Below are 17,141 nucleotides of genomic sequence, written 5' to 3' on the forward strand. Positions count from 1 at the left end.
TGGCTGGCTTGAATATGGACTAAAAGGTGGCCCAGTGAGTGAGCTAGAAATACCAAATCCCTTGGTTTACTGTAAAGGAAGTAATTCAAAGGCTTAGAGTAATTCAAAGGCTTAGAGAGATGGAAATGTTAGAGTGGACTTGTCATTTGAGACCTACCTCCTCACTTTAGGAGGGTCCAAGAGACATCTTTACATGCCCCCTGCCCCAATTCACATGCTGAAGTCCTTACCACTAGTACTTCATAAGTTTAACTTACAGGGAAATTGGATCCTTATAGAGGTAATCAAGTTAACATGAGGTCTTTAGGGTGATTCCTAATCTGACTCATGCCTTTATAAAAGAGGATATTTGAACACACATTACATACAGGGAAGATGATATGGAGAGACACAACAAGAAGTCAGATCTACAAAGCCAAAGAGATAGGCCAAGAACATATTCTCCCTCACAGTCCTCAGAAGGAACCAATGCTGCCAACACCTTGATTTCAGATTTATGGCCCCAAAACTATGAAACAATAAATCCCTGTTGTTTGAGCCACATAGTTTGTTGTGTCTTGTTATGAGAGCCCTAGCAAACTAATATACTAAGCATTGAATAAATGCTATTTTTGTTAAAATTTTTATTACTGCTACGTTTTGAAAAGAGTAAAATCATTATACACCCATTCAAATTCATTGAAAGCTTTTGGAACTGCCAGAAAAGCAACTCTACTGCTGGCATCATTAACTTAGGCTTAAATGCCTTACTTTTATGTTTAGGAGTCAGCAGGCTTAACTGCTCGCTGGCTTACTATATTTTTGTTTGTCCACTTATGTTTGTCATCCTCTAGCCTTTCTAATTTGGGGGCTTGCTATCTTCTTCTTTCTTGGTTACTAGTTTGCCCCATTTAAGCCATGCCTTTTCCATAAATCACAAATATAAAAACAGAATTCATTAATGCCACCATTCACATGGCCCTCTTAGACAAAGTTTATCATAATAAAAATGTCCATTTGTTCAGGAATAATACATGCACACATTCAGGAGAATGACATTTGAGTCTTCTTTCAGATTTTTCTCATTCCTCATTGAGTCCTCAGCATTTTTCATGTAATAAATATACACACTAAGAATCCATACTTTGAGAAAGATATCTTGAATTGCCTTCTTAGAACCATCCCTTCTCCACCACTACATGAACTTTTAGAAGGACATAGATCTGTTAAGTGGAGTTATGGATGTTTCCTATCAGCCTCCATCTAGACAGCTTTTTCAACCTAGCTCTTTTCTTATATCCTGCTCAAATCTGTCTCACCAAGGTATCTTTCTGGCACAGTTTTCATTTGTGTCCACTCTATTTATGAAAACAAAATGACTATATCCACATGCTTTTGAAAGTTGGTAGACAGAGCACCATTAGAAGCTAGAAACTAGGACTTACTACTCCACAAGCTAGAATTACATCTACAAAATGTTTTAAAATAAAATATTTCTAAGCTTAAACTCTGATGAGCCCCCCATAAATACTGAACAAGAGGCTACTAATAACCACAAGATGTGTGTAAATATGAATAAAAGGTGTCCCAAAGTTCCGAACTTGAATAAATTCAGAAGTACAAATGCTACAAACTTACAAAAACACTATTTGAAAAGTTAATTGCATATATTACTGTCATACTAGGCTTTAAGCTTAAAGAATAAATTCTCAATTTTTTGTTTCAGTCACTTTGCAGATGAATTTCTTTGAATTAAAATTTTATTATTCTAAACAAGTACAGAAGAAATGGAAATCAGTTTTCAAATGATGTGTCTCTTTTCATTTTAAGCATTTATACTTCTAGAGTTATTTAAAGCCTTAAACTCTCACTAATACTTCTTAAACATCATTTGTTAATTCATTTTTTTTCCTTTTACAAATCCTTTTTCTTTAATATGATCATATAGTTTTTGTGTTCTTGGTACGAAAATGTTTATTTTTCAGTCATGAATCTCACACATCTCAGCAGCAGATTTTGTAGTTGCCAACTAGAAGACATTGCTCAGCACTGCCCTGCAAAATAAACCAATCTTTTTTTTTTTTTTACAACACATCAAAGTGCATTTCCATTGGAATTCCTCTAACATACTCATCACCAAACTGTAACCCTGAGACTTCATTGGGTCTGTTTACACTTTATCTGTTATTATCACTGAGGGCTCAACTCAAAATCTAGGTAGAGAAAGAAAATGTGAGGTTTCTTCTATAAAGAATATCACAAAACAGAGATCAAAGACATAATTTCACTTCTCAATCTGTGCAATCTAACTTTGTTTACAAGTAAAGAATGATTTTAATTGTCAAACTTTTAAATTTTATTAAATGTTTGTGGCAATGCATCGAATGAATTCCAGACCTATATAAATACACAGGCAGCTGTTTGTAATTTGCATTTTTATCAGTTTTGAAAGAGCACAATGTACTTCCTGCATCTTATTTTCAGAATTTGCATTTTATCATCTTTGGCTACCCAGTATATAGTATGGAGTACTTGAATATCTCATTCTTTGAATTTTCATTTTTGATTGTAAATCAGAGGATATCTGGCACTTTTCTCTTTTCTCATTTTTCTCTTCTCTCAACCTCCAGATTTACTTGCTCCCATTTCTTCTTGGCTCTAATAATAAAACACACAAAATACTTCAATTATTTTCCTTCTCAGCATTCTTCGGGATACCAACATTCTGCATTTCTTGGCTAATTACTTACCATAAATCTAAAGGCAAAACAAAACCTAAGTCCACTGTTTTAATTCATATATTTTCAAAATGCTATTCAAACTAAGTTCATTTCTTTCCAAAGCTTACTGTGTTTTGAATTTGGATGGAGGGATGAAAAAGGATGGAAATGATACCACATATAAGGGCTGTACCTTGGTGCACCCAGAGTGAACAGAACGACTGCTCCATCCTACAGAGACAGGCACCTCCAGTCACACCAGCCATATTCTTATCAGAAAGGACATGTGGCCCCCAAGGGAAGGCTGACATCTCTAATCGCCTTCAGCTCCTTTCCTTGCTTCCCACACATTTTCCTCTCCTGCTGCATTATCCTCATAGCATCTGACAACATTTTCCCAAAAGGCTCCTCTTGCCCATTTACACTTCTGTGGCCTTGGCTCTGAGATATTCCTTAGCAGAATAGGCTAGTGGCAGCTTGTGCTTTCTCCCTCCTCTCTCCAGCAGTCCATCTGCCCACTGGGAAATGCTGAAATCTCTCCTCTGTGCCCTAGCAGGAAGTGCAGGGGAGGAAACACAAGCTCATCTTTCTCTAGTCTGATGATGACAACAACAGTGGGAAGGGATAGTTTAAGGGTTACAGATTTCCCAGTCAAAAGCTCAAGTAAATAAGAAAACTATTTTTATAATTCTATTTAATTCCTTGAATCTAAGTCCTCATTCTGCCTGATGTAGAAAATTTACACATACACTTGCACATAAACTTAGTCCAAATTAGTGATTACTTAGTCATTTCACATTTACATTTCAACCATCTTCAGATTTGAAATTCGTTCTCAGGATTCTTGTCCCTCCCTCTCCCATCTCCCTGCTGTTATCCTAATTTCTAGGGTTGGGGAGAATGGTTGCTGCTTCATGACAGCTGGGAAGACAATATCTCAACAATCATGGGTCTCCACAAGGCCCGGGTCCCAGGCTGGTGAATGGTGGTCCAGACAACATAGCCTAAGGTTTCTCAAACTTTAATGAGCATCTTAATCATCCCGGGAAACTTGTTAAAATGCACATTTTAATTTAGTAGGTCTGATATGGAGATTCTACGTTTCTAACAAACTCCCAGGTGATGTCTTTGCCCTTAGACAATACCTCAAATCACAAGTAACGAGTGGATGATTTGGTTTATAATCAAATCCCTGGAAGAGCAGTCTTTTGAGATTCTCACTGAGTTTTCCCCTCCAGTAGGACCCAACCCAAAGGCATATTTCTGATGCTATGCCTTTAGCCCTAGTCAGAAAACTGTTTAGCCCCACTGGCCCTTTCCCATGAACTGTTTCACTTGAACTTACAGAATATGTGATCCTCCCAAGCAAACTTGGAGCTTGGGAATCTCAAGAAGCACTCTCCAGCCCTCTCTCATGTTAGATATGGCTTGCTCCCCACACTCCCACCAATAGATCACATTGATAAATTCTCTCCAAAGTTTTTCTCCCTTGGCTGAATTTGGGAAGTGCATTGCAGATCCTCTTTATGCTCAAAGTCTTATAAATTTCAAAGGGAAATCCATCACTGACTTTCTACCCCTGGGTCCTGGCATAGCTGGATGTGAGGGGAGAAGAGCAGAAGGGAACTAGATTAGAATAGTAGCCCCACACTGTATCTGGTCTTTTGATACCTCTTCATACTCTCCCTCTCCTTGCTCTACAGATTGAACAAAACTAGTTTAATAAGCTCACATCCTGTGTCACTTTTCCTCTCCTGTGCCATACATGGATGGTACATGTTTCATGCTCTGAAGTGCCCCATCCATCCCCTACATTCTTCTGTAATTCATTATTTAACTACCTGGGATGAGAAAGGAGAAGGCTGCTGGGATACAAGAGCAGTCACCAAGATAGGGGCAAGGATGAAGAGTTCATCCTTAAATACTCCAAATAATATCACACCCACAAGGAAACCACTGAAGAAAAGGATGCAGCTCAACAATTTGTAGTTTTTATCCAGGATTTTTACCAACTTTTCATCTCCTTCTCCCCAAAATTAAGTGCAATCACATGTGAAAACCCACAAAAAGCTAAGAGAAAATATAGTCAATGAAAAAGCACTGCAACAGAGTTCTCTTAGACTACAATATGATTTGGAAAGAAATGGGAAAAAAAGAAAAGCAACTAACATCACAGTTGAAATCAAGAGTTTTGAGAAATACTAAAGAATATATCAGCTGTTTTTGTTCTTGTTTTTTGAAAAGTATACAGTTTCTAATCTGGATGTGTTCAGGTTCATTCCAGGAAGCTCTCATATAAGAGTTTATGGATTTCAGATTATTCTGAAAGCTCTAGGCTAATGATATAAGTAGGAACTCTCTATTTAGAACCTTTTCTGAAAGACTCAGTTTTCTGGAGTAACTGAAACCATTTTATCCTGTGTGTTTTTCCAAACCTACTGTACCAGCCCCAGGATAAGCTTGGAGAAGACATCAAGCTTTTTAGCAAAAGAACCACCTGAGGTCTGATTGGCTTCAAACCTCCACCCTGGGGAGATTCCCAGGATTTGCATACTCTCCCTGAGAACAGAGCACAAGAAGGGGGAATATCATAGTCCCTCAGAGCCTTCTGGCCTGGAAACATCTCAGGTTCTCTTTAGTCTGCACCAGCCAATATTTGTCCATGGTGGATATAGTAGGGCTTTAATATTTTGTGTCAAAATGTAGTTTTATATATTTGCTTTGTAGTTCAACAAATAATGAATATTAACATAAAATTGCTCCAACTGCTAATTTTATATCTAAGGAGAGAAATATATCGAAAGATTTCTGATAACATAAAGATAGACAAAGGAGAAACACAATAAAACAAAGTAAAATTAAATTGCTAATAGACAAGCTATCTACTAAACTCCAAGTAATTGTGTTCATAAACATCATGAATATTTTCTAATTTTTTCTAAAATGTTTCCTGACCCTGAAACATAAAAACTTGTCATCCATTTTTAGAATGACACATTAAAATTACTAGAAACATTTACCTGCATATATCTTTTCAGTTTTTGAATATGTTTTTGAAAAAGGAATTCTTTTTCGCCAGGCTGAACCATTATATGATGTTGACATATATTTATCTGAGAAGAAGACAGGAATTAAATATTTTATAACTTTAAATCATATTCCAAGAGTGTCTCAATGTTACAAATATCTCAGAGGTGAAACTATTCTCTAAGTAATGTATTTTAGCATTTCAAAGCTAAGGCATCAGGAACCCAAGTGAATTTATTAAGACCACTTATGTTATCAATGAACATGGTTATGTACCTCTTAATTGGCTGTCCAATTCTTCAAATAAGGCTCTCTCCCATGAGGCTAAGCTACAAGAGAGTATGATATCTGGATGTGATCAAAATATTTCATTGCCTTGCTTTACCATACAATTCTGCTAATTCTTGGAGAGGAAAGAAAGAAAAAGAAGAAAATACCCAGAAGGCACCACCAATTCCTTTTACCTTCCATGAACTGACTCCCATGATGTCAGGGATTACTCTACCATAGTGAACTTAGTGTCTCAGGAAACCAAAGCTTTATATACTGACTTGGTTCTTAAATATCTTTCCTCTGACAACTTTATATTTGAACTATTATCTAACAATGTTGTATTTGGGTTTTTAAGTATTACTATGTGGCCAGGATTCTCAAAGCACGGTTCATAATAATACTAAGAATTTATTTGTTTTTATTCCTGTGTTAACATTTGCACTAATGGCACAAAAGTAGTAGTGAGCATAATTGTGACCACCTTAATACAAATCTAGACAGCCATTCGCTCACAGTAAATAATAATAATAGTAATAATTGAAAGACTATTTTACCCAAGAATATCTTTATTTTTATATATAAATCCATTTATCATTTAATTCTAAAACAAACAGAAGAAAGACAAATAAAGCTAACTTCTATTTAAATTATAAAAGAAAGGACCTAAGAGAGACATTGAATTTTTACTTATGTTTCAGAAAGTGCACAACATTCAGAACTCTAGACTGTGAACACAGGAAAATACAAACATGAAATTAGAGGGAATTAAGTGGCCTTTTGTTGAGAGAGCTGAAACCCAACTTCAAAAAGAGAAAAATTCATCTGAAACAGGAGGAAAAGATTTAGTTCCCTCCTCCCCTTGGCCTTGTACTTCCTGACATATACCATGACTTTGCCTATTACATGATGACATGATTTAGAAGCAATCTGCACATGGTGGGAAAGATGAGAGGTTGTCAAAAATATTGTAGTTAACCCCCAAACTAACCCTTTCAGAAAGTAATCATAAAGGCTTAAGGAAAAGCCAAGGCGAGCCTGAAAGTGATGATTGAACAACGTGGTTAGTGGAACAAGAAAATGTCAACCATTTGAATACAATCCCCAGAGAGAAAAAAAGCTATTCAGAGGGAACAAAGTGCAGTGCTGTGAGACAAAACTCTAAGGAGGTTCAATGTCTAGACATCTGCACCCAATACATTTTTTTTAAGATTTTATTTATTTATTCATCACACACATACACACACACACACACACACACACACACACAGAGGCAGAGACACAGGCAGAGGGAGAAGCAGGCTCCATGCAGGGAGCCCGATGTGGGACTTGATCCCAGGACTCCAAGATCACACCCTGAGCCAAAGGCAAACGCCCTAACCACTGAGCCACTCAGGCATCCCCCAACACATTTTCTAACATGTCTTTAAGCCATGTGCTCTCCTGCTCATGGAATATATCCTCTCACCAGTTTTCTAAGCCATCCTGGTGGTGGTGATGGCCTAGAAACAGAAGGCGGGGACGGTAGTGATGAAGATTAACTAGACCATTACATAATGCCATGGGGATGCAAATCATGGACATGTATAAATCACATAAGAAAAGAGTCTTACCTGGACAGAGGTTGAGTTTGGGTTCCTTGTTAACATCAACTTTATTGTAGGACCCATTTGTGGGCCTGCTGCGGGGAGGTGCACTCAGTGAGACAGTCCTGATAACATCTCTCTGAACATGGATATATGATGCATTCTCAGCATTTCTGTTTTTATTATTGCGATGGTAACTCATTTTATTTTTGGGATTTGGGGACTGTACTGCTGTAAAGGAAAGGGGAGAAGGGAAAAAAGGATAATACAAACCAGTATCATACCCATAAATAACATACTGCTGCTTAAATGATAGTGCTATGGAAGACAATGTGTGCTAAAAGAACTAAATTTATAAGAGTTTGGGTTGACATCTAAAATAGCAGGTTGCACAACAGTAATTTGTTTTTCAGGTAGGAAATATTATTTTATATTTAATTTCTTTTCAAAGTATAGTTTAGAAATATCAAATATATAGATACTTCACCTCTCCGCATTCCTGAGCCAGGAAAATTCTTCGGTTCATCATAAATCCATTTCCTTTTTTTCACACCTTTAAAGTGAGGCTTCCTCACTGGCTGGACATCATTCACTTGAAGAAGATACAAATTTTTACAGTTTTTAAAGAGATGCTTTCATCTGAAAATTACTCGGTGATAATTACATATCTGTGCATTCACGTCAAGCAAGAGAAAAAAATAAATGCACTAGTCTAATACTTTACTTTCTAGAACAAAGGGTGACTTATTTCTTAAAGCATGCCCCCCCCCCAAAAAAAAAAACAGCTATCCTGGACATTCATTGATGAGAAAACTTTCAATACGTAGCATTCCTCAGAGAAAAATGCTCTTCCCCAAAGGAATATGTAAATTGCTTAAAAGAATATAAAATTCATTCCAAATATAATTATAGATCTCATTATATTCTTTTTAAATAATTTTAGAATTGTTATTTTGAACATAAATCTCCTTCTTAAGAAGTTGGATTAATGTAAAATACCTTTAGTGAAAATTGCCTCATTTTTTTAAGTTTTAAGAATTTGAGTGTGTAGTTAGTTTGGTGAAACAAGTCTAAGTAATTAGAATTTTTAAGTGCTAAGGCTTTTTACTTTCTACTGGCATATTTTTACATTGAAAAATTTATATACAAGCTCAGTTTTCTAGGAATTTCTAAGGCACATTTCTCCAGAGAATTCTAAAACAATTTAGTAGACAGGGGCATTCTTTGCTATTTCTCTGTGTGGAGATCCCGAACAGATCCTGGGAAGTTACTACTGCACGGAGAAAATGAACAAGTTCACTATGTAGATTACATTAGCTCTATATAGTGGACTAATAAATCTGGCTTTGCCCTAGCTCTGAAGTTCAACTTAAGCATTGTCTGAATTCTGATTCACCACGTCCTCTCCAAACATCATGCTTCACCCTTACTCTCAAGCTCCAGCTCCAAGGATTTGGAAACCATATTTTTAACAAATGTCACTAAACTGAGCTTCTTAGGAATAAACCATCATAGCCCTCTTCGGTGCCTGGCTGGGATCTAAGAATATTACAAGGGCTCAGTAAAAGAAATAAGAGAAAGTAGTAAAGAAGGAAGGAAGAAGGAAGGAAGGAAGGAAGGAAGGAAGGAAGGAAGGAAGGAAGGAAGGAAGGGAGGAAGGAAGGAAGATTCATGAGTCTTAATTGTATCAAGAGAAGTATCTCAGTATCAAACTGAATGGCATGGAGAAGCCAAATCATGAAAAATAATCCAAAACATAATAAAGACCTGTCAATGTATCTCACTGTGGGTTAAATTAAAAATGCTATACTAATGAATCTTCCAAGAGAAGTTAGTATATCATTAATTTTAATACCTAAAATAAACTAGTGGGAACGTATATAATTTACTAGGACCTACATCACAATTCGTTGTCAGAGTTAGTAGAAGAATATTGTTTTTAATTCTTAATACTGAATAATTTTCAAACCATCCTTTTTTCTTTCTTTTTAAAAATTCTACTTCAAATAAGCAAAACAAATCCATGATAAGACAAATATATCTAAGGCCAAAAAGTGATAGAGCTAATGTCTCACTTGAAGAGGGGTCCTCTCTGCACTTCATACTGATATTCTCAGTAGCATTTAATACATGCGTTGTAGGTACTAGTCGGGTAGTTAGGGAACGCTTTGGATGAGGACTGTCCTTGTTATCTTTTAAAGCAAATTAAGAAAATAAAATGTCAATATTAGTAGAAGAAGCTTTCAGTTGGTATTTCACTTTTCAAACATTATACGATGGGTATACCTCTTTAAAAAATATAGATGTATATTAATTTTTATAATTCATCATTGAAATTCCCTAATCACTACATTGATTCCCCAAAATTTGTCACTAACAAAACATTAAAAATCCAAGATACAGACATTATCTTCAATATATAAATTATGTATTAGTGGTAATATTTTTAATACCATCATATAGAAGAATCAGAAGTTTATTAATTTTAAATCAGATGCACTTATTTCAATTAATATTTCAGAAATTAGGCACTGCCTTCAGTCCAAGGCCTGATCCTGGAGACCAGGGATCAAGTCCCACGTCAGGCTCCCTGCATGGAGCCTACTTCTCCCTCTGCCTGCGTCTCTGCCTCTCTCTCTCTCTCTCATGAATAAATAAATAAAATCTTTAAGAAAAGACTTCAGAAATAATTTAAATGTAACAACTTTCATGTGTTTCATGCTTTGGAGAAGGACTGTCTGCCCAGCAGAACTTTATACAATGATGGAAATGGCCTTAATTTGTACTGTACAAAAGGATTGCCACTAGTCACATGTGGATAGTGAGCACTTGAAAAACAGCTAATGTAACCGAAGTACTGAATTTTTTTATTTTATTTCATTTTAGTTTAAACTTAAACAGTCACATGCGAATAATAGCAAGTGTTAGTATAGTTAGATTTTTTTTTGCTTTTTGTGTTTTTGATAGATTGGGCAAAATATTTCCATCTCTGAGAGAGAGGAACAGAGACTTCCATGTCATTTCCCATAAGAATAATTTGATCACAAGGGCCTCAACCTATTCTTGAGAACATTTATTTAATGGTGGGGAAAATAGTAGATGAAATTTGTTAATATTTAGAGGGAGAACATATAAAGCCCTCTAGTTATAGGACAGCTACCCTTTTAGACTGTACCTAAGAGAGCTGCCCAGCAAAAAGGTACCAGCTGGAGAATTCTACACATGTTATAAGGAGATTATAAAACTATAAAGGATGGGATGCCTGGGTGGCTCAGTGGTTGAGTGCATGGTTCTGGAGTCTTGGGATCGAGTCCCACATAGCGCTCCCTCAAGGAACCTGCTTCTCCCTCTGTCTATGTCTCCACCTCTCTCTGTGTGTCTTTCATGAATAAATGAACAAAATCTTTTTAAAAAATTATAAAGGATGGATTTTCTTGTCATATCTCTTGATTATTCACAGACTAGTAACAATTAAAACATGAGAATGTCATAGAGGTCAAAATGAGATTAATACTTTTCAGTCTTCACAAAGCCTTCTAAGAAAATCCAATCACACTGAGTATTTGAAGTTGGAAAAAGAAACTAAAGAGGATTTGGTTTTCTATTTAACAGAACCAATAACTGTAGAGCTAAAAAGATTCCTAGAAATTACATAATCCAACAGGCCAATATTTCAGATAAGGAAACTAAAGCTAAAAGAGATGGTCTCATGATCAAACAATGAAGGATAGACTAGGACTGAAACCTTAGAGTTCTTGACTCCTATTCATTATATTTAGTGTATGTTTTTATTTATTACCTTGCCTCTCCTATTGGTTACTATAAGTGTCAAGCTTTGTATTTAACATATCTATCCAGATTATGAATGGGTTAAAATTATAGGATGGCTCATTACCTTTAGTATTTGAACATTTTGACATAGTGATTTCCTTTTCTTCAGGTAAAGTTTCATTTTCATCTACTCCAAGAAATATGATCCTTTGTGGAACATAACAGTCGCCTCCTACAACAATACCTTACTGTCAGTGGCCATGGTAGCAGAAAGCTGTACAAGACTATCTTCCAACACAAGATTATCCTTCTTTATAATATACCTTCTTCCAGTTTTGTTTAACTTCCCAGTTTTAACTTCCCAGAAGTGTTTAACACTTCTCAGTGATAACCACCCACATCTCTACACTTACCACATATGTTTAGATTAATATATATATATATATGTGTGTGTGTGTGTGTATAGTATTTGCACTTACATACAGATAATTGCAAAAATTAACATAGTCAACACAATTAATTTTCCTTTAATTTAATTTACTTCTACTCTTTACCAACCTTCAGTGGTACTAAGAGTATCTTCAGATATATGAAAGCAAGTTTTATGCTCAAGTTCTTCTATTTTCCAAGATAAATATCCATAATTGTTTAAAATATTACTTATATACTTAATTTCCAGATTCTTCACCATACAAGTTACCCTTTCATAACATAAAATTTTAGTTTCAAGTAACCTTCTTTTAAAATGACACACATGGGTGGCTCAGCAGTTGGGCGCCTGCCTTCGGCTCAGGTTGTGATCCCTGAATCCAGGATCGAGTCCCGCATGGGGCTCCCTGTGAGGAGCCTGCTTCTCTCTCTGCCTGTGTCTCTGCCTCTCTCTCTCTTTCATGAATAAATAAATAAATATTTTAAAAAATAAAATGACACACATATGTGGACTACCATTACAGAAATCAGTAGAATTACTATAATAATAGTTGATATTTATAGTTGATATATATGTCAGACACACACTCTACTGAGTACTTTAAATGACTTACCACATTTAATTACCTTCCTATACTACTCCTAATAATTCACCACGTGTTTGCCTGAGCTATTTGATACCTGACAGCCATTATTGAATCATTTTTAAACCTTGTAACCAACAAAAAAAATTTGCTTTTTCTTCACAATCTGTATCATGTCGAGTCTTTCCCAGTTGAAGAAAATCTACTATCAATGTCTTGAACAAAATGCAAGACTTTGTGTGTATCACAGTTGGAGTTTACCTTGTTGAATTTTGCTCCCGACCCAGCATATTAACTTCCAGTCATCTGTAAATTCTACATACATGTCTCCATTCATCCAGTCATTCAATTGTTGAAACATAAAATCATTTATTCTACAAATATTCACAAAGTGCATATCATGTGTCAGACATTCCCCTATAGAGATTCATCTATGGCAATTAATTATATAAAGTTCCAGGCCTCAATTTCCTTACCCAAAGACAACAATAAAAATGTCAAAAATATTTTGAAAAAACAAAATTAGTTATGAGAGAGGAAATTAAGGATCATTTATTAAATGGTGATATATTCAGAATCTTAACTTAACTCACCTCCATTTTCAAAAGCAGCAATGTCAGTCCTTGGTTTCCTATCCAATGATGCTTTTATCTCACCTTGCCTTTCAAATAGGCTAAATTTTGTTGGAACTGTAAGACCATCCCCTAAAAAATTAAGAAAAAAATTAGAAAGGAAAAAGAAAAAAACACCCCAGGAGCCATTAGATGCTTACATTAGCCTACAGTAGAATTCATGATGATAGTAAAAAGTCTAAAAGCTAATGCAAGTATTGTTTGCAAAGTGATATGACTAATAAATTTATAAATATATGAATTTTAAGAAAATTTTATAATTATGAGAAAATAACAAGCAAATTTAGTTTCCTATGTGGATTATATGTGAAATGGCAATTTAAAAATTTAAACAATCTAACATTATGTGTGTATATTTATTTGATGTATTCTTTATATAAAGAATTTTGTAATATTTCTTTTAATTATATCTACTTATGAACAAATTGAGTAAAAAGTATTAAAGTCCACTACTGACAAATAGTAATTATATTGTGATAATTAAATAACTCTTAGCAATTCTATATACCTCTAGATAATTTTCTCCTAAAATAAACTATTAAAAGCAGAATAAGAGAGACATGATAATTGAATGCATCATATGATTCTGGATTGGATTCAAAACCAGGAAAACGTTCATTTGGCTATAAAGGACATTGATGGTACAGCTGGTGAAGTTTGTCTTTTTTAAAAATCTATAAATAATATGGTATCAGTAGTGATTTCCTGATTTTGATATTTATACTAAAGTTACATAAGAGTTATATAGGGGCATCGTATCTGCAACTTATGCAAATGGATTAGAAAAGAAAGAGAGAAAAATAAAATCAAATGTGTAAAATGCTGACATTTGGGGAAATTTGGTGAAGGCTATTCATGAATTAACTGAAAATATTTAAAAATAAAAGGCTTTAAAAATTAATATGTTGAGACGCCCAGGTGGCTCAGTGGTTGAGTGTCTGCCTTTGGCTCAGGGTGTAATCCTGGGGTCCTGGGATCGAGGCCCACATTGGGCTTCCAGCATGAAGCCTGCTTCTCCTCTCTCTGCCTAAGTCTCTGCCTCTCTCTCTCTCTCATCTCTGTCTCTTGTGAATGAATAAATAAAATCTTTAAAACAGCGAAAACAAAAACAAACCATAATATAAAGTGAAAGGACATATAATTATCTTTATAATCTACCATTTTTATATTCATTGCTAACTTCTTTTATTTGTTTTCTTTTTTCCCTAAGTAATATTCTTTTTCATTTGTTTTCTTTTTTCCCTAAGTATTTAGGCAATATGCCTTTCTTTAGGTTGGGTGCCCACCTATCCGCTAAGGCTTTCCAATCATTCTAACATCTAATGGTATGTTGCTGCCACCTACTGCCATATGTTTAAATAGTTTGCCACATGTGTACTTGAACAGCAGGCATCATATTCTTGATCCTCTACTTTATCTTACCTTCATCTTGATCTTGGGAGATTTCCCAACTATCACTTTTTATTTTTAGGGAGAGAAAAGGATTCAAATCTAGTCTTTCAGCTCATCCTAATGGCAAGATAACTATATAAACTCAGGGCATCCATGGGTTTTCTCGGAGTTTCTGGTGCTATAGCCAGAAAAAAAATGTTATCTTGCCTTCAAGGGCAAAATATTTACCGACATTCAAATAAGATTCACCAAAACATAAGATCCTTGAAAGGCCCAGCCCTAGAATAATCCACCTGCATTGCTTCTGGAATTGCCTGGTACACAAAAGGCACTCATTCAATGAACAAATGTATCCTTGTTCTGCCACTAATGTCATTCTGTGATCTCTCTTTTGTCCTTCTACAGCTAGGTTGTCCTTTCCATTCATAGAGAAAAATATGCACCTGTTTTACAGGGAGATTTATTTGCAAAGAAAAATAAATGGTAAAAGCAAGCTATTTACAGAATTACTGCACTGGGGGTGTAGTGCCATCATGCGCTTATGAAGTCTATTCCTTCTATAGCTCCTTTGGGAGGGCATAATTACATTAATAACAGCTTTTCATATTAAATATAGGTCATCTGATAAAAGCACTTCCTTCTCACACTCAATTCTGATGTATTATTTATCATTTAACTCTAATGTACATCTTACTAAATAATTCACAGCCTATCACACTAAGTATCTCTTATACATCACCTTAAAATGCTGCCCTTTCATTCCTTACCTTCTTGTAATTCACTGCCATTTTCCAAAGGTTTTTCTAACTCTTTGTCTGCTGTTGAGGCTATGCTTTTTGATGATGAAACATCTGGAGGTGTATGAAATCTGTAGTATTCACCTAATCTCCCATTAGAAAAGTAAAAGTTAGTAAATGTGTCACATCAAATATTAGAAAATCTACAAATGTCTAATTTCTTACCAGATTTATAACACATCTCCTTTATTGCTCTTTTTTCTTCAATCTCTTCAGGAGTCTTTGTCCATAAACTAGAAGCATCTATAGGATATATATGTTTAATTACATTGTCCAAATACAAATAATATGAAAACACATAAATCAGAACTGAAAAATCCCAGACATTGTTCTCATGGATTTCTTTTTTAATTTTTAAAATCAATCATTTGCATACTGGTGTCTTTAATCGCTATATTTCACATACTAGAACAATCAGTTTAAGCAACTGTGTATATTTAAATGAGATCTATCTCTCAGCCATCATACAACAAACCCTCCAGTCTAAATGATCATAAGCATGTAGAGACTTAGAACAAATTAGAACATAATGAATTTAATATCCTTAATTAATTTGAAGCTATTTTCTTACCAAAATCAGCCTAATATATTACGTTATTAATCTCTAACAGTTAAAATTATATATAAAAAACATAGTAGGGTTTTTGAATTTGCATTGTAGATCTGAGAAAAGCCTTACTAACCATTTTGTTCATCTCCTTCCTCCTCTTCTTCCTCAAAGTTAGTTTTTAAAACTAAAGGATGGTGAATGGGTCGTGATATATTCTCCTGAGGTTTCAGGGGTTCCTGACTCTGGGTCGGGGGTGGAGTTCCTTCCTGAGTTTCTTTCTGTGGTGTGATATCTACAGAGAAAATGCAAAATTTCAGTCTTCATAAGATACATATTATGTGCATGTTCAATGATCAACACTGTCCTAATTTACTGCACATTTTATTAAAAGGTATCTCATTGGGGGCACCTGGTGGCTCTCTGACTTTGGCTCAGGTCATGATCTCAGAGTCCTGGGATGGAACCCCATGTTGGGCTCCTGCTCAGCAAGGAGTTTGCTTCTCTCTCTCCCTCTGCCCCTCCACCCACTTGTGCTCTCTCTTTCTCTCATAAATAAATAAATAAATAAATAAATAAATAAATAAATAAATAAATAAATACATAAATACATAAATACATAAATACATAAATAAATAAATATTTTTTAAGGTAGTATTGAAAACATCTTTTTGGTCTTCACTTTCTGAATTTCTGATTTAGCAGGTCTAGATTAAAGCCTAGAAATCTAATTCCATTTTTTAAGGTAATTATGAAATCAGCCACATTTGGAAACCGCTGCCCCCAAATGATCATCTAACTAGGGTCCTGGGTTATGAGAAATCTTTAGGTAGGTATGCCATCCCAACAATTTGAAAGCAACAAATCCTATTCCAGATCCCCAATTTCCACATTTATTTTTTTTCCCTAAAATTGGTTAGCCTAAGAACAGGCTTGAGTTCACAATAGCCTTCCTACCACTTTATAAGATAAAGGCATATCTTTCACTTATGCCAGAATTTACTATAATTCCCAAAAGAGAAATCCTCCTTTATTGATTAACCAAACTACCCCCAAACCCATAGGGTTTTATACATTAATTTAATTTATACAAATTGCTATCAGGAGAAAATCATGATGTGGTAGGCAGAATAATGGCCCCTTGAGGATGTCCATGTTCTAATCCCCAGAACCCGTGTATGTATTAGGTTATAGCGGAAAGGGGAATTAAGGCTGCACGTGGAATTAAGGCAATCACCTGACCTTAAAATTGGCAGATTGTTTGTTCTGAGTTATCCAGGTGGACCCAAGATAATCCAAAGGGTCTTTGTAAATGGTAGAGATGCAGAGGAAGAAAGCCAGGAAAGAGATGTGACAACAGAAGCTAGGTCAAGTTATGTAATGAGAGGAGGTCTTAACTTTCATTGC

The 17,141-nt window shown here is 35.1% G+C and overlaps 1 protein-coding gene across 13 annotated transcripts in view; it reads right to left on the bottom strand.

Moving 5' to 3' along the window:
• Positions 1-2,311: 2,311 nt before the first annotated feature.
• Positions 2,312-17,141, bottom strand: part of C15H12orf50 (chromosome 15 C12orf50 homolog) — a 42,136-nt gene continuing 27,306 nt past the window's right edge. For 7 of the 13 annotated variants that reach the window (XM_025439066.3, XM_025439065.2, XM_025439067.3 and 4 more), the window contains 10 exons: positions 15,871-16,029; positions 15,353-15,430; positions 15,158-15,271; positions 12,960-13,070; positions 11,478-11,585; positions 9,658-9,774; positions 8,070-8,174; positions 7,610-7,813; positions 5,720-5,812; positions 2,312-2,637 (listed from right to left, as the gene is read on the bottom strand). In XM_025439066.3, coding sequence (XP_025294851.1) covers positions 2,612-2,637; positions 5,720-5,812; positions 7,610-7,813; positions 8,070-8,174; positions 9,658-9,774; positions 11,478-11,585; positions 12,960-13,070; positions 15,158-15,271; positions 15,353-15,430; positions 15,871-16,029 — 1,115 coding nt within the window. In that variant the 3' untranslated portion in view covers positions 2,312-2,611. Of the gene's footprint in view, positions 2,638-5,719; positions 5,813-6,002; positions 6,056-7,609; positions 7,814-8,069; positions 8,175-9,657; positions 9,775-11,477; positions 11,586-12,959; positions 13,071-15,157; positions 15,272-15,352; positions 15,431-15,870; positions 16,030-17,141 lie in introns of all 13 variants that reach the window. The other 6 variants (XR_003133077.3, XM_025439061.3, XM_025439059.3 and 3 more) reach the window with 6 other exon arrangements.

Source organism: Canis lupus, chromosome 15 (assembly GCF_003254725.2).
Source record: "Canis lupus dingo isolate Sandy chromosome 15, ASM325472v2, whole genome shotgun sequence".
NCBI lineage: Eukaryota > Metazoa > Chordata > Mammalia > Carnivora > Canidae > Canis > Canis lupus.